Source organism: Opisthocomus hoazin, chromosome 12 (genome assembly GCF_030867145.1).
Source record: "Opisthocomus hoazin isolate bOpiHoa1 chromosome 12, bOpiHoa1.hap1, whole genome shotgun sequence".
NCBI lineage: Eukaryota > Metazoa > Chordata > Aves > Opisthocomiformes > Opisthocomidae > Opisthocomus > Opisthocomus hoazin.
Window position 1 is genome coordinate 2,929,075 of NC_134425.1, and position 16,117 is coordinate 2,945,191.

Here is a 16,117-nt window from a genome sequence, read left to right on the forward strand (position 1 = left end):
GCGGTTCCCAACCTTTCCCCTTCCCCTGGGCCTTCTTTTTTTTACAGGGCTTCAAAAATAAAAAAGAAAAAAAACAAAAACAAAACCCACCACGCCTTTCTACAACTGAGCAGTTAGATTGCTGTATTTAATTTAATATGAGGTTTTTTAGAAAGACTTTTTGTAGCTCTTTTTTGGTATTCATACTTATTGCTGATGGTTTGTAAATCTATTTATTTTTTAAAACCTGTGGGGGGGTGCGTGTTTTTTTGGGTTTTTTTTCGTATTTTTGCAAAGTCTGTTTTTTATATCCTGACGAATTTCTCAAAATAAAAGACTTGTGCAGAGAAAGGGCGGTTGTGTGGGGAAGAGGCGGGGGGGGTGGCCCTGGTCCCCCTGCCCCGAGGTGACTCAAGGGATGTTGGGGCTGAGCCCCGGCCCTGGCTGCCGCAGGGGTGCTTTCAGAGGGGGAGACATGGCAGCAGGGACAATAATCCGTGCCCCGGCACCGCTGCAGGTGGGAGGGCAGGCAGAGCTGGCAGCGTGCCGACCGCTGCCAAATCCAGGTGCTGAGGGCAGCGCTGGGCTCGGAGGAGGTTCCCTGCCCACCAGAACCCATCTTGCCTGGGACGGCAGCCGGGTTCGTGCCACAGAAACCGACAGTTCTCAGAAATGGAGTCATTACAGCGGGGAGAAGTGACCCAGGAAGGGCTCTCGGTGCCCAGGCGCAGCACCCAGCACCCCTGGGAGTCCTTCGTACGGGACAGGGACGAGGCTGGGGCTGGCCCTGGCTCTCCCCGTGCCCAGGACTGCCTGGCAGCAGAGCTGCCGGCCTGAGCCCTCACACTTTCTTGGGCACGTTGGTGATGATGGGCTTGGGGCGAGTTTTGAAGACGAGCTTGGTTTTGATGAGGGCGGTGACGGCGTAGCAGGCATGCGGCCCCGCGGCGCCAGGCTCGGGGGCTCCCTGGCTGGGCTCGGGGGCTCCCTGCTTCACCAGGACGGCGAAGGGCTTCTCCAGCTCCACCACCTTGCCGTAGAGGATGTGGTGGCCCACGATGAGCACCGGGACGCCCTGGAGAGAGCGGCGAGGGGTGAGGGCGAGCAGGGCCCCCAGCTGCCGGGGCAGACCCCCGGTAGGGCGGCGGGGGCTGCCTCACCTCACGGGTGTAGTGCAGGTCTCCCAGGAGGCTCCCCGCCAGCCCGCCGCTCCGCCGGGGCTCAACCTCGCCCTGCAGCTCCACCAGCACCCACTGTGCCAGGCCTCCAGCACCCCGGCTGCGGGCGAGAGAGGTGGCTGCACCCAGCGGCTCTGGCCCGGGGCAGGATCAGGCCCTCTGGGCCAGCAGAGCCCGCCATGGCCTCACCTGGAGACGACGATCTGCACCATGCTCCGGGCCTGCAAAGCACAGCAGGGACACAGTCAGCAGGGTGGGGAATGCGGGCAGGCCCTGCTGAGGCCGGAGCCCTCCCCGGTACCTGGAGGCTTCCCTGGTGCCCCCGGCCCTGCCAGCCCCTGCCCCTGCAGCCCCCTGGCCCTGACACCCTGGGCCCTGCAGCCCCGCCATGCCCAGACCCTGGGCCCTGCAGACCCTGACCCTGCCACATCCCACCCCTCCAAGCCATCCACCCCCCCTTATGCCCAGAGCCCTGCTCCCCCTAGCCCTGCAGCCCTGCTATGCCCAGAGCCCCACTCCCCAGACCCTGCAGCCTCACCATGCCCAGACTCAGGGCCCTGCAGACCCCTGGCACCGCCACATCCCACCCCTCCAGACCATGCAGCCCCCCCATGCCCACAGCCCCGCTCCCCCCGGCCCTGCAACCCCGCCATGCCCAGAACCTGGGCCCTACAGACCCCCGGCCCCGCCACCCCGCGGCCCTGCAGCCCCGCCATGCCCAGACCCCAGGCCCGCCCCGCAACCCCCTCCCCACCCCCCCCCCCGGTGGCGCGGGGCGCTGGTGCCCTCCAGCGGCCCCGGTGATGGCGGGGCCGGAGCAGCCGGGCCGGGCCGCTCGTCGGGCTGAGCCTCTCCCGCCTCCCGCTCCCTGCCCGCTCCCCCCGACCCCATCCCCGCTCCCCGCCCCCCGCTCCGCTCCCGCACCCCCGGCCAGGCCGCAACCTCCTCCCGCCAGCGCCCGAATATCCCGCCGCGCCGCGCTTCCGGTCAACAACTTCCGCTTCCGGTCAACAACTTCCGGTTCCGGGTGCGGCGCGCACACGTGGGGCGGAGCGGGTCGGGCCCCGGCGCGGGTCCCGGTGCGGGATGGGGGAGTTCGAGGTGCACCGGGTGCGGTTCTTCGGGCTGGTGCCGGCCGGCGTGCGCTGCCTGGCCTGCCAGCCCCGCGGCGGGCGCCTGGCCTTGGCCCGCACCGACGGCGCCGTCGAGGTTTACAACTTGGCCGCCAACTACTACCAGGAGAAGGTGAGGGGGACCGGGCCGGGCCGGGCCGGGCCGGGCCGCGGCCGCCGGGTAACGGGAACGGGGGAGGGGTCGTCTCTCCGCAGGTCATCCCCGGGCATGAGACGCGGTCGGTGGAAGCGCTGTGCTGGGCGGCGGGGGGGGAGCGGCTCTTCGGGGCGGGCCTCGGCGGGGAGATCACCGAGTACGACCTGGCCCGGCTCTGCGCGGCCCGCTCCGTCGATGGCGGCGGGGGGCCCGTCTGGAGCATGGCGGCCAACGACAGCGGCACGCAGCTGGCGGTGAGTGCGACCGGGACCGGGATGGGGGGGTGGGGGGGGTCTGACCCCGACCTCCCCCCGGGGTCTGACCCCGACCTCACCCTGGCTGACCCCGACCTCCCACCTCGGCTGACCCCGACCCCCCCGCCCGGGGCTGAGCCCGAAACCCCCCCCCCCGCCTCCCCCCGGGGCTGACCCCGATCCCCCCCTGGGCTGACCCCAACCCCACCCCGGGCTGACCCAGACCCCTCCATCACAGATTGGCTGCGAGGACGGCTCAGTGAAGCTCTTCCAAGTCGTGCCCGGGGGGATCCAGTTTGAGCGGAACCTGGACCGGCGGAAAGGTGAGTCCGGGAGGGTTCGGTGCTGTGGCGGCATTGTCCCTCCGTCCCTCCTGGCTGCTCCGGTCCCGGTGACGGGGTCGCATCTGGAGCTTCCTTTGCCGCAGGCCGCATCCTGTGCCTCTCCTGGCACCCGGCGGGCACTCACATAGCGGCCGGCTCCATCGACATCGTCCGCGTGTTCGACGTCTGCTCAGGTAACTCCCCTCCCGAGGGTGAACCCCGCTTGTCCCCTGCCCCGGGTGGTCCCCTGCTGACCATCCATGCTCCATGACCATGATCCCGACATGACTGTCGACACCAGCACATCCCCTGCTTTTGGGGGGCCCCTTGCCCCCCCCCAACCATCCCACCCCTGTCTCAGGCCGAACCGTCCAGAGAATCATGGTGAACTACCACGTGCAGAAAGTGAAGCGCGAGTGCATCATCTGGAGCATCGCCTTCCTCTCCAGCGGCGCCGTCGTCACCTCGGACTCCTTCGGGAGGGTGCAGTTCTGGGACTGGGAGCGAGGGACGCTGCTGGAGTCCCACACTGTCAGCACCTCAGCCGTCCTCTCGCTGGCTGTGTCAGAGGTGGGCGAGCCCCTCCAGTCCCCCCCAGGCAGCTGGGGAGCTGCCCAGCTCGGGGCTGCGGGGCTGGGGGCGAGGCCGCCGGTCCCGCTCTGCCTCCCGGCAGCGCCTGCTCCTTCTTCCTGGTCTGCCAGCCCCATTTCCCTCGGCAGAAGGAGGACAGCATCATCGTGGGCACCTCGACCGGGGCCACCTTTCAATTCCAGCTGCTGCCGGTGAAGATCGGCAGCCTGGAGAAGCGCTGGGTGCGGACGAAGCCCTTCCAGCATCACACCCACGACGTGCGAGCCGTGGCGCACAGCTCGACGGCGCTCATCTCTGGGGGTAGGACTGGCCGCGGTCGCGAGGAGGGCTGGGGTCTCTCCCCCCGCTGTCGGCTCAGCCGACCTCCGCTTGGCTTGCAGGCCTGGACGCCCAGCTGGTGATCCGCCCGCTGATGGAGAAGGTGCAGAAGAAGAGCTACGACGCGGTGCTCCGCAAGTTCACCTTCCCCCACGTGAGTGCCGCTCTGAGGCGGGGGTCTCACGCCTGGTGAGGTGAGCTGGCGGGGCTGGCTCTTCCTGCGGGAGGAGGCTGGCCCTCCCTGCCCCGCTGGGTCCCCTCCCTGGCACGTCTGGAGGCTCCTGCCGCGGAGCGGGTGAGGGGATGGAAGTCGGCAAGCTCGTCTGGCTGGTCCTGCTGGGTCTCCATCTCTGGGCTCCCATCCCACGGGACCCAAGCCCTCCCTCTCCCCCACCCCTGACTCTCTGGCACCCCAGGGCGTTTTGGCTTCGGCCCGGCCCTTGCTTCCAAGCTGCGGGTTCGTGACAGTCTGCCCGTTTCTGCACGCAGCGACGCCTCGTCTCCTGTGCCAGGAAAGCCCGGCTGCTCCTCTTCCAGTTCTCCCAGCACCTGGAGCTCTGGAGGCTTGGCTCCACCGAAGGGACCGGTGAGTCGCACGGCCCGGCTCTCCGGTGCAGGCCCTGCGGCAGGGCTCGCGCTGCCTGCAGGATTTGGGGCATGAGCCGCCCTGCCGCGGGGGTGGTTTAGGCTGGGCCCCTTCCTCCCCACAGCCTTGTGCTGGCGTGACAGCCGCGGGCAGGGCTGTGTTTCTCAGCGCAGTGTGTGCCTGGGCGCGGGCTGCACGGCTGCTGTGGGGCTGTGCTTGTGCTTGCAGCGGAGCTGGGCCGGGCCCTGGGGGGTTCAGCCTTGGGGGAGGTTGGGGAAGGGTCTGGGCTCTCCCTCGGGTGCTGCTCTCCCAGGATCCCCAGCTGCTCAACAGGACCCAGGCGCTTTCCCTACCGTTACTGATGGTTTCTTGTCATTCCAGGAAAGGACGGCGAGGTCCTTCCGCTGTGCCGCATGCCCGAGCACCTTCTGCAGCTCAAGAGCAAGGTAAGGCTGAGCCGGGGCTGGGGTCTGCCCTGGTGCCGGCCCCGCTGCGGGAGGGAGCTTTGCAGCCTCCGCTCTCCCTCTCTCTGGTGGCTGAGCTGCGTGTGCCAGGCTGCCAGGGGATGTGGCAGACCCCGCTCAGCCCCGCTGCCGTCCCAGGGGCCGGAGCACATCTACTGCAGCTGCGTCTCGTCCTGCGGCAGCTGGGTCGCCTACTCCACGGCCTCCCGCTTCCACCTCTACCGAGTGCAATACGAGGGCGACGGCGTCAGCGTCAAGAAGGTGAGGAGGGTGGCGGGCCGCCCCGCTGCTGGAGCAGGGTGGTGGGTGGCTGCGGGGTCCCAGGGGTCTGGCACAGCCGGTACTGGTGGCACAGGGAGCACTGGTGGCAGCGGTAGGCAGCTGCCAGCGCTGCTTTCCTGCCCTTCAAGGTCCCCAAAGCGCCCAAGATGCTGCTCCCGGCCTACCAGCTGCAGTTCTCCTCCGACTCCGGCAGCCTCTTCGTCGCCTCCGCTCGAGGCTCCGTCCACGTCCTCCAGCTGCTGGAGCGGGGGGGCTGCAAACACCTGCACACGTTTCGGCCACCCTCAGGTTCGGGCTGGTGGGGAGCCGGGAGGGTGCTGGGGGGTCCCTGAGGCTCTGAGTTCCATCCCCGCTGTGGGTGCAGAGGGGCGTGCAGGGTCCCCCCTTTCCTGCCCTGGGGGGTGTGGGTCCTTCCCTCCCCGGCAGCCACTGCCTCGTGTTTGTGCCACCCTCATCACCAGACCACAGGCAGGGGAGCAGGACACCCAGATTGGCAGGGGGGCTGTGGGTCTGGACGTCCCCTGGGGTTGGGACTGGGGGTCCTCGTGCACCTGCTGCAGCCGCTGAGGGTGTTTCTGCAGGGTGCCCCGAGGCCGTTTACCTGCTGGCGGTGAGCGCAGACAGGCACTGGCTGGCCGCAGTTGGCGGGGACTGGGTGATCCACGTCTACAACCTGAAATGCTTGAAGGTAGGGGCAGGCGCCAGAGGGTGCTGCAGGAAGGACCCCGCTGCCCTCCTGCCTTGAGGGGCCGGGTGAGGGTGGACTCGGTGCCTGGGACCTCTCCGTGGATGCGATCGCGGGGAGGGAGCGGGCGTGTGGGAAGGGGAGGAGGGTCGGAGGCAGCCCCGGTGTCTCCTGTCAGCGTGCTGTCCTCCTGCCTTGCAGCATCACTGCACGGTGCCCACGTACAGCTGCGCGGTGACGGCCCTCGCCATCCACCCCCTCACCAACAACCTCGTTATCGCCTACTCGGACCAGCAGGTAGGAGCTCTCCCGGTCGCAGCTCTCACAGCTCCTTCCCCGCGGCTCTCCGCCTGGCCTTGGGGCTTTCTGGCTGCACCGCTCGGCAGGAGAGCCGTGGCTCCGGACCGGCACCGGGACCTGGCCGGCCTTCGCCGTCTGTGGCAGGACGCTGTCCCCACGCAGCATGCACAGCCTTGGACCCCCCGCATCACCGCGTCTCCCCCCTCCTGCCTCTCCAGCTGTTCGAGTTCAGCATCCCCGAGAAGCAGTACACGGCCTGGAGCCGCACGGTGCAGAACTGCGGGCTGCACAAGGCCTGGCTGGAGAGGGACTCGCCCATCACCCACATCGCCTTCAACCCCAAGAACCCCTCGCACATCCTGCTCCACGACATCTACATGTTCTGCGTCCTCGACAAGTCCCTGGTGAGCCCGCGTGCCTGGGCCGGAGGGGTGGGCTTTGTCCCCGTCCCTGCTGGGAGCGGAGGGAGGGGCGCGTGGCGCTGAGGCAGCGCTGGTCCCTGGTGGCGCCGACGCGTGCTGTACGCTCCCCTCGCAGCCCTTGCCGGACAACAGTACCCTCCTGATGAACCAGAGCACCCTCAAGCAGCTCCCGGAGACTGCCAGGCAGCGGCAGCTCCACGCCTTCAAGATCTGCAAGAAGTTCCAGGTGGGTGTCGGACCCTGTCACGGCACAGCCGCTCGCTGCGATCTTGTGGGCTCCGGCTGCCCAGCAGTTAACCTGCTCCCGGTTACTGGAGCAGCTCTGCGGGGCCGAGGCTGGCACCGCGTGGCACTTGGGGACGTTGTTTAGCAGGCATGGTGGTGTTGGGTTGACGGTTGGGCTCGTTGATCTTGGAGGTCTTTCCCAACCTTAACGATTTAACAACCCCATGCATCAGTACAGGCTTGGGGCAGACCTGCTGGAGAGCAGCTCTGCGGAGAAGGACCTCGGTGTCCTGGTGGACGACAGGGTGACCATGAGCCAGCAGTGTGCCCTGGCTGCCAAGAAAGCCAATGGGATCCTGGGCTGCATCAAGAGGAGTGTGGGCAGCAGGGCGAGGGAGGTTCTCCTTCCCCTCTGCTCTGCCCTGGTGAGGCCTCATCTGGAGTACTGTGTCCAGTTCTGGGCTCCCCAGCTCAAGAAAGATGAGGTGCTACTGGAGAGAGTCCAGCGGAGGGCTACAAGGATGGTGAGGGGACTGGAGCATCTCTCCTACGAGGAGAGGTTGAGGGAACTGGGCTTGTTCAGTCTGAAGAAGAGAAGGCTGTGAGGGGACCTTATAAATGCTTATAAATATCTGCAGGGTGGGTGTCAGGAGGATGGGGCCAAGCTCTTTTCAGTGGAGCCCAGCGACAGGACAAGGGGCAACGGGCACAAACTGAGGCACAGGAAGTTCTGTCTGAACCCGAGGAAGAACTTCTTCCCTCTGAGGGTGACGGAGCCCTGGCCCAGGCTGCCCAGGGAGGCTGTGGAGTCTCCTTTTCTGGAGATATTCCAGCCCCGCCTGGACGCGGTGCTGTGCCCCCTGCTCTGGGTGACCCTGCTTGGGCAGGGGGTTGGGCTGGGTGACCCACAGAGGGCCCTGCCAACCCTGACCATTCTGTGATTCTCATCCCCCTGCCCCGCAGCCTCTGCTCTTCGCCGATCTGCTGGATGAGAACTGCCTGGTGATGGTGGAGCGGCCCATCATGGACTTCAAGACCCAGCTCCCCCTCCCCGTCCAACAGAAGAAATTCGGCACCTGAGAGCGGAACGAGTCCCCTCCGCCGACTCTCGCGCGTCGCTTTCCCCCCGGGGCCGTGTAGGAATAAAACCCCGCTGTTCTCTACCGCTCCACGTGTTTTCCTTTCCCCTTTCCCCTTATTTCTACTCCTCGAACGAGTAGGAGGAGGGGAAAATTTGGGGGGCTCAAAAGTGGGGAGGGGGGCTTCAGGCAGAGCCCGGGAAATGGGAGAGCGGGGCGGGAAATAAAGCGCGGGGCGGGAAATAGAGCGCGGGGCTGGGGCGCCACGCCCCTCCGCCCGGCGCGACCAATCGCAGCGGCCGCTGCGATTGGTCGCGCCGGGCGGAGGGGCGTGGCGCCCCAGCCCCGCCTCCCCCCCAGCGCAGAGCCTACCCCAGCGCGCCATGCGGGCGGGGGCGAGGCCACCGCGGGCACGCCCCCTCCCACTCCCCAGGCCCCGCCCCTTCTCCCGGTACGGCGGCGGCGGCGGCGGCATGGCCGTCTGGACCCGGGCTTGCAAAACGGGGCTGCTGGAGCTGCTGCTGCGGGAACGCTGGGTGCGGGTAGCGGCGGAGCTGAGCGGCGAAGCCCTGAGTCTGACGGCGGAACCGGGAGGAGGGGAAGCGGCGCCGGTTAACGGCGTGGTTAACGGCAGCGCGGAGGCGGCGGCCGGTTGCGTGAGGAGGGTGAGGGTGGTGAAGGCGGAGGCGGGCGGGCTCGGGATCAGCATCAAGGGAGGGCGGGAGAATCGGATGCCGGTGCTCATCTCGAGGATCTTCCCGGGGCTGGCGGCGGAACGGAGCGGGGCTCTCCGGTTGGGCGACGCCATCCTCGCCGTTAACGGCGTCGATCTCCGGGATGCCACCCACGATCAAGCTGTCCAGGCGCTGAAGCGAGCCGGGAGGGAGGTCATCCTCGAAGGTACCGGCTGACCCAGCCCGAAACGGTCCTCGGTGCTCACCCCCTCCTCTCCCCGGTGTGTCCCCTCCGCCTGTCCCGTTACCGGCTCCCACGACACCCCCCTGCCGCTGTCACCGGCCTTCCGCACCCCCCCTTGGACCCCTTTTCCGGTTGCGGGACCCCCTTCCCCCCCATACTACTCACGGTACCTGTACACCCCCCCTTACGCCCCCCAAGACCCCCCACCCCGGTGCTGGGTCCCCGATCCTGGCGTCTCCCTGCCTGGCATGGGGACGGGGGTGTCCCCTCCCCGGCCAGGGTGCTCCTGCTTGCGGTGGGACGGGGACTCCTCCCAGCTGGGGACAAGGACAGGCCGTCTCTGCTGACCGTGCCCCCCTGGACAGAGCTGGGGTCCTGCCGGCTGTGGTGTCCCCCCAGCACAGGGTGTCACCCATCTCCATAGACGGAGCCCCCTGGGGTGGGTGCCTGTGCCCCCGTGTCCCCAGGGAGGGCTGCGGCTCCCCGGGGGGGGGGGTGGGTTTGGGGCCTGCCCCCGGGCTCCGTGGCGCTGCCATGGCGGAGCCACCAGCTCCCGCCCGACCTGTTCTTGGTCCCACGGCCCGACAAGCTCGGGCAGGACCCGCCTGGCACGGGGCTCGTGCCGTGGGGTGCCACACCCCGGGTGGCTGCGAGGACGTGAGCCCCCCGCCCCGTGGGTCGTGGTGACCCCCGCGCAGGTCCGTGCTGGCAAGGCTCCGCTGCGTGGGGCTGCTCCGTGGACGCTGCGCCGGGCTTGGCCGCCTGTGCCTGGCTTGAACCGTGCCGACCCCGGTGCTGGGCGCTGCCGCTCGCTCCCGGCACGCTGCGCCGGCGGTCGGTGGGTCGGTCGGGTGACTCCACGCGGCGTGGAGCCACGGCGTCTGCTGGGCATTCAACCACCGTGTCGGGCCAGGGACGCCGTCAGAGGCAGCGAGACTCCCCGCAGGGCTCCGTGCCGGATTCGCCCGTCTCCCCGCCGCTGCCTCGCACCGCCCGGCTGTTTGATCCCGTCCCGCAGGAGCTCTGGCCGCGCGGCGCGTTTGTCCCTCGCTTCCACCGTGGACGCGGGCGCCGCAGCCGCCACCGCTTCCCTTCCCGCCGGCGTCGGAGCCGCGGGGCTGCTCGCCCAACGGCTGCCCCGCAGCGTGGCGCGACCGTCCAGCTGCACCATCCTGCCCCGTCCCTCCTCACCGAGCTCTGTGACCGCCCTGGCTCCCGGGTGGGTGCCGGGGCTTCGCCGAGGCTGGCGGCAGAGAGTGGGAGCACCGGCACCGGCACTGCCACCGTCCCGGGGTGCCCGCAGGCGCGGGGCGCGCTGGGGAAGGGAGCCCTTCCGCCTCTGCCGGGGAGCTGTGGGCAGAGCGGCCGGCCGGTGGGCAGCCGGGCGCTGGCGAAGGGGAAGGCCGCTTGCAGGAACCACCCCACAGCCAGATGCGGGGAAGCGTTTTCGGCGTTTCCCTCCGGGTGCGGGTGCCGGTGGTTAGAGGGGCTCTACCCCGGGGATGAGCTGATGCCGGCCGGGCGGCACGCTCGGCCCCGGCAAGGCCGGTGCTAACCCGGCGTTGTCGTGCCGCTGGAGCAGCTGCCTTCCTGCGGCAGCTCGGGCGAGGGGTGCGAGTGGCAACCGCATTTCCTTTGCGGTGAGCGCGTGGGCGAGGCGGCAGCGGCTGCACCGGGGCGGCTGCGTGCCGGCCGCCGGCTCACCGGGAGCAGAATGGGTGGCTGCAGGTCCCACCATCCCGCTGCTGGCGCGAGGCGCTCCCTGCTCCTGCCTGCGCCGGGGGGCTGCGTCCCCCCGAAAGCGGGGAGCCGGCTCTGCTTCCATCCTCGCCAGCAGAAACAGCCCCCGCCGAGCCCATGCTGCTCCTGGGGTGACCCTTGGGGACAGGGTGGCTGTGCCCTGGCGGGGGTCGGTGCTGGCAGCGGTGGCTGGAGCCCCGCCGGGGGCTCGGGGTCGGTGCCGGAGGCAGCTGCCCACATCTGGCAAACAGCTGCCGAGCAGCCCCGCGGCGCTGCCCTGCTCTGCCCGGCCGGGCAGCGGGATTAGGGGTGCGCGGGGACGGCGGTAATCCCGGGATCAGCGCGGCCGGAGGCTAATATTAACTCATTTGCTGCCCGCAGCAAGGGCAAGCGCCCCGTGGCAGCACGTCCCCGCCACGCTGCTCAGCTTATTTGCTTTATTTTTTTTAATTATTTGTTTTTAGCTCCCTGCTGCCCCGGGACGTGTGGACGGTGCTGTTCCCGGTGCGTCCCTGCTCCAGGGACAAACTACCGGGCCCGTGGCTCCTCCGGCTCTCACGGCGTGCGTGTCGGCCAGGGAGGGAGTGCGGTGGGCAGGGGTCCAGCGCCGGCTGCCGTTGGCGTCCGCTCACGGCTTTCCTGCCCGCGGCCTCCTCCCCGTGCTGGCAGGCGGCTCCGCCGACGCTCCCCGACATCTGGAAGGCGTTGGCTGGCCCCGAGCGTGGCGGCTGGCGTGGCCGTCGACGCTGGGGAGCCGATGGTGGCACCGCGGGGTTGGCAGAGCCGGGCTCCATGGCTCCCGCTCGTCCCGTCCGGAGCTGGGATGGGCTCCGGGGTGCTGGGGCTTCGCTGGGGCTCTGCTTTGGCCGGGCTGGGTGGTGCTGGGGGAGGGATGGTCCATGGGGAGCGGGAGCTGGTGCCTCCTTCCTTCCTGCCCGGCCCGGAGAGGAGCACGGAGCCGGGATGTCCTGGCTGCAAACCTCCTCCTCCTCCTCCTCCTCGTGCTGGCAGCCTGCGGTGCTGGAAACTTGGCCGGTGGCGTCTTCGCGGCGCGGGGACCGGGGTGGGTCAGGATGGGCTGCAGGCTGACCTCCTGCCCGGCCCCATTGTGCTGCGCCGCCTTCCCTTTCCGACGCCCGCGCCGGCAGCGGGGATGAGCCACCAGCGCCTGTCCTGTAGCTGCGACATCTCTGTCTCGGGGCCATGGTCCGGTCCCCAGACCCCCCCATCCCGTCCCAGGGCGGGCAGAGACCCCCACGGTCGGGGCATCCCTGGGGTGCAGGACCCCGGCCCGGCCCCGACCTGTCCCCCCGCTCCCCCTCCCACAGTGAAGTTCATGCGGGAGGTGACCCCCTACATCAAGAAGCCCTCGCTGGTGTCGGACCTGCCGTGGGAGGGGGCCGCCCCGCAGTCGCCCAGCCTGAGCGGCAGCGAGGACTCGGGCTCCCCGCAGCACCAGGGACCCCGCGACCGCAAGGTCATCCCGCTGAAGATGTGCTTCGCCGCCAGGAACCTCAGCATGCCCGACCTGGAGAACAGGTGAGGGCAGGGGCTGCCCACCCACCCCCCCAATCCCTCCCCAAGCCCGGTGGTCGCTGGCATGGGCAACCCCGCTCCCCATGGACCCCCGCCGGGACGGGGCTGGGGGTGCCACGACCTCCCGCTTCTCTGCTGAGGAAAGCTCAGGGGGTTTGGTGGAGCCTCCCGGGGGGGCTGGCAGCCTCCCCTGCTTATGGAAAGGGGGGCCCTGAAAATCCCCCCCCCCCAGCTTTGCCAGCTGGCGCGGGGCTGTGCTGGTACCAGCCCGAGCCCCAAACCAGTGCGGCCAGTTTACCGGGCTGGGCGTGGACACGCTCGCCCAGCGCCGCGTCCCGTCGCAGGCTGATCGAGCTGCACTCGCCGGACAGCCGCAACACCCTGATCCTGCGCTGCAAGGACACGGCGACGGCGCACTCGTGGTTCACCGCCCTGCACGCCAACATCGCCGCCCTGCTGCCCCAGGTCCTGGCCGAGCTCAACGCCATGCTGGGCAGCGGCGCGGCCGCGGCCGGCGGCAGGGAGGTGAAGCACATCGCCTGGCTGGCCGAGCAGGTACGCGGCGCCGGGGCTGACCGAGAGCCCTGGGCACTGGGCTCTGCTCTGCCGCTCTCCTGTCTGCTGCGCCCCGGTGAAGGCAACGCTTCCCGTGCCCTCAGCTGGGATTTCCCGGGCTGAGAGGGGACCTTAGAAATGCCGATAAATATCTGCAGGGTGGGGGTCAGGAGGACGGGGCCAGACTCTTTCCAGTGGTGCCCAGCGACAGGACAAGGGGCAACGGGCACAAACTGAAGCAGAGGAAGCTCCAGCTGAACCCGAGGAAGAACTTCTTCCCTCTGAGGGTGACGGAGCCCTGGCCCAGGCTGCCCAGGGAGGCTGTGGAGTCTCCTTCTCTGGAGATATTCCAGCCCCGCCTGGCCGCGGTGCTGTGCAGCCTGCTCTGGGTGACCCTGCTTGGGCAGGGGGTTGGGCTGGGTGACCCACAGAGGTCCCTGCCAACCCCTGCCATGCTGGGATTCTGTGATTCCCAGCTGGAGACTGTAGAATTATTAAGGTTGGAAAAGACCTCTAAGATCATCAAGTCCAACCCAACCCCACCAGGCCTGCTAAACCATGTCCCCAAGTGCCATGTCTACACGGTTTTTGACCACCTCCAGGGATGGGGACTCCACAGCTTCCCTGGGCAGCCTGGTCCAATGCCTGACCACTCTTTCATAAAGAAATTTTTCCCAATATCCAACCTAAACCTCCCCAACACAACTTGAGGCCTCTTCCTCTCGTCCTATCACTGGTTACGTGGGAGAAGAGACCAACCCCCACCTCACTGCGTCCTCTTTTCGAGTCGTTGTAGAGAGCGAGAAGGTCCCCCCTCAGCCTCCTCTTCTCCAGACTGAGCAGCCCCAGCTCCCTCAGACTTGTTCTCCAGCCCCCTCCCCATCCTCCTTGCCCTTCTCTGGACACGCTCCAGCCCCTCCGTGTCCTGCTGCTCATCACCCCCCTCGCTTTTCCGCGGTCCCCCGGAGCCGCAGCCTGCCTGGGCGCTGCGATGAGCTCAGCCCCAGAAGCGGGGGGGTTCCGGGTGGGCTGCTCGTGGGATGGTCACTCCTGGCAGCATCTCAGGTGGCTTTTCCATGGCTGCTGCCCAGAGCCCAGCAACGTGGAGCTGCTGGCTCAGGGTCAGGTGGGCAGGGAGCGGGGTGCCTGCATCCCCCCACCCCCCAGTGCCCCTCACCGTCTCTTCCAGACGCGCCTGGACGGAGGGCGGCAGCAATGGCGGCCGGTCCTGATGGCGGTGACGGAGAAGGACCTGCTGCTGTACGACGGCATGCCCTGGACCCGGGACGCCTGGGCCTCCCCCTGCCACAGCTACCCGCTGGTGGCTACCAGGTGGGCTTGGGGTGGGTGGGGGGCTGGATGCGGCCCCTCTGCCACGTCCAGCTCCTCCGCTCGCGCCTTGGCTCTGCGTCCGGTGCCGCCGTCGTGGTCTCTGCCCCCCCCCCCCAACTCCACCTTGTGTCTCCCCACCATCCCCTCCAGACTGGTCCACTCGGGCTCGGGCCGCCGGTCGCCCGCCCTGGGCTCGGAGCTGACCTTCGCCACGCGGACGGGGTCCCGCCAGGGCGTGGAGATGCACGTCTTCCGCGCCGAGACCCACCGCGACCTCTCCTCCTGGACGCGCGTCCTGGTGCAGGGCTGCCACGCCGCCGCCGAGCTGCTCAAGGAGGTGTCGGTGGGTGAGTGCCGTTGGGGGGGACGACACCCATCAGGGGTGCTGGTGGGCAGGGTGGGGGTCCGAGCCGTGCCCGTGCCCGCAGGGTGCACGCTGGGTGGGCAGGAGGTCCAGCTCTGCGTCCATTACGAGGGCGGCTTCACCGTCTGCCGCGACGAGCCCGGCGGCAGCGTCCTCTTCCGTTACCCCTACGAGCGGCTGAAGATGTCGGCGGACGACGGCGTCAGGACCCTCTACCTGGATTTCGGAGGCCCCGAGGGGGAGCTGGTGAGGAGGGGGGGGGGCAGCTGGGCTCACCCCCCTCATTTTGGGGGGTGGGGGGGGGGTCTTCCTCAGGGTGGCTCCTGCTTCTCCCCATCCCCACCTCGACCCACTGGGTACCGCGGGGCGGGAGCCTCCACTGCCCCCCCCCCGCATTTCTCCCCCCCAGAGGGGTTTGGGGTGCTCGGGGGGGGGGGGGGGGGTGTCTTCCTCAGGGTGGCTCCTGCTTCTCCCCATCCCACCTGGACCCACTGGGTACCGCGGGGCGGGAGCCTCCACTGCCCCCCCCCCGCATTCTCCCCCCCAGAGGGGTTTGGGGTGCTCGGGGGGGGTGGGGTCTTCCTCAGGGTGGCTCCTGCTTCCCCCCATCCCCACCTGGACCCACTGGGTACCGCAGGGTGGGAGCCTCCACTGCCCCCCCCCCCATTTCCCCCCCCCAGAGGAGTTTGGGGTGCTGGGGGGGGGGGGGGTTGACGCTGCTCTCCATCCCCCCCCCCCCCCCAGGCACTGGACCTGCACTCCTGCCCCAAGCCCATCGTCTTCATCCTGCACACCTTCCTCTCGGCCAAAGTCACCCGCATGGGGCTGCTGGTGTAGGAGCCCCCCACCCAGCGCCCCCCCCCACCAAACCAGCTGGGGACAGTGGAGGGACCCCCCCTCCTGCCCCTCCTGCCCTACCAGTGCCTTGCTGGGGCCGATAACCACAGGGGGGGGCTGCCCGGGGGGGGCCTGAGCCTCTCCTGCTCCACCCTGGGGGTACTGGACCCCCCCCGGGAGTCCCGGCCCCCCCCCCCCGGGGCACAGACACCAGCTTTAATCCCCCTCCCCCCCGGGCCCGAAGCCATCGCTGATCTCACCGCCTGTGCCTTGGAGCGGGGCGAGCCCGGCCCCCCCCCACCCCCCCCGTGCATGGGGGACCCCCGGTGCTCCCCCCCCCCGTGTCTGCGGGAGAGAGGGGAGGCAGCCCCCTCCGTGCCTTGAGGGTCGCGTTGGAGTCCCCCCCCCATTGCTGCAGCATGGGGTCGCCTTGCCCCGCTCGGGGTGGGGGGGTCACACGCTTGACTTACTCGGGGTACAAAGGGGGCTGCCCTAGCCCTGGGGTGCTCGTCCCCGTGGCAGACCCTGCCCCCCCCGACCCCCGAGCCCCCCCCCTCAGGCCTGGGGCAGGGCAAACCAGTGAGCCCCCCCCCCCAAAATGCTGGGGCTGCTGGCCTGGCAGAGGGGCTGGGGGTGCCTGGGACCCCCCCCCGGGGCTGCTGCCACCCCCCCCCAGGTGCCCGGGAGCTGGGGGGGGGTCCGCGCCCCTCCCCCCGCTGAGGGGCTCACAGGTTTTTGGGGCAGGGCGTGTAGATTGATGCACTTTCGCTTTTTGTACTCCCCCCCCCCCCCCCCCCCCCCGCGGGGGGGGGCAATTCCGGCACCCCGGGGTGCTGGGGGGAGTCTGGGGGGGACGACGGAGTGGGACACCCCCCCACCA

General features: G+C 69.2%; 3 protein-coding genes across 5 annotated transcripts; 2 read left to right on the forward strand and 1 right to left on the reverse strand.

Annotated features, from left to right (window-relative positions):
* Positions 1-96: 96 nt before the first annotated feature.
* CHTF8 (chromosome transmission fidelity factor 8) lies at positions 97-2,157 on the reverse strand. 2 transcript variants are annotated; one of them, XM_075433358.1, is made up of 4 exons: positions 2,082-2,157; positions 1,347-1,378; positions 1,140-1,257; positions 97-1,054 (listed from the first exon to the last, which is right to left on the reverse strand). In XM_075433358.1, the coding sequence occupies exons 2-4, from the start codon at positions 1,367-1,369 to the stop codon at positions 821-823; spliced, it is 375 nt and encodes a 124-aa protein (XP_075289473.1). In that variant the 5' UTR covers positions 1,370-1,378; positions 2,082-2,157; the 3' UTR covers positions 97-820. The 2 variants fall into 2 exon arrangements, with proteins under 2 accessions (XP_075289473.1, XP_075289474.1); XM_075433359.1 differs by having other exon boundaries at positions 2,100-2,138.
* Positions 2,158-2,188: 31 nt separating this feature from the next.
* UTP4 (UTP4 small subunit processome component) lies at positions 2,189-8,041 on the forward strand. The gene is made up of 16 exons (XM_075433337.1): positions 2,189-2,402; positions 2,486-2,680; positions 2,919-3,003; positions 3,108-3,197; positions 3,365-3,573; positions 3,723-3,894; positions 3,975-4,066; positions 4,402-4,498; positions 4,880-4,944; positions 5,101-5,223; positions 5,373-5,532; positions 5,826-5,932; positions 6,131-6,226; positions 6,448-6,633; positions 6,767-6,877; positions 7,840-8,041. Exons 1-16 carry the CDS (start codon positions 2,244-2,246, stop codon positions 7,954-7,956), a joined length of 2,064 nt encoding a protein of 687 aa, XP_075289452.1. The 5' UTR covers positions 2,189-2,243; the 3' UTR covers positions 7,957-8,041.
* Positions 8,042-8,400: 359 nt separating this feature from the next.
* SNTB2 (syntrophin beta 2) lies at positions 8,401-15,330 on the forward strand. Of its 2 annotated transcripts, XM_075433347.1 has the most exons (7): positions 8,401-8,855; positions 11,942-12,152; positions 12,494-12,704; positions 13,894-14,036; positions 14,187-14,383; positions 14,465-14,646; positions 15,145-15,330. In XM_075433347.1, exons 1-7 carry the CDS (start codon positions 8,429-8,431, stop codon positions 15,235-15,237), a joined length of 1,464 nt encoding a protein of 487 aa, XP_075289462.1. In that variant the 5' UTR covers positions 8,401-8,428; the 3' UTR covers positions 15,238-15,330. The 2 variants fall into 2 exon arrangements, with proteins under 2 accessions (XP_075289462.1, XP_075289461.1); XM_075433346.1 differs by lacking the exon at positions 8,401-8,855 and having other exon boundaries at positions 11,371-12,152.
* The last annotated feature ends 787 nt before the right edge of the window (positions 15,331-16,117 follow it).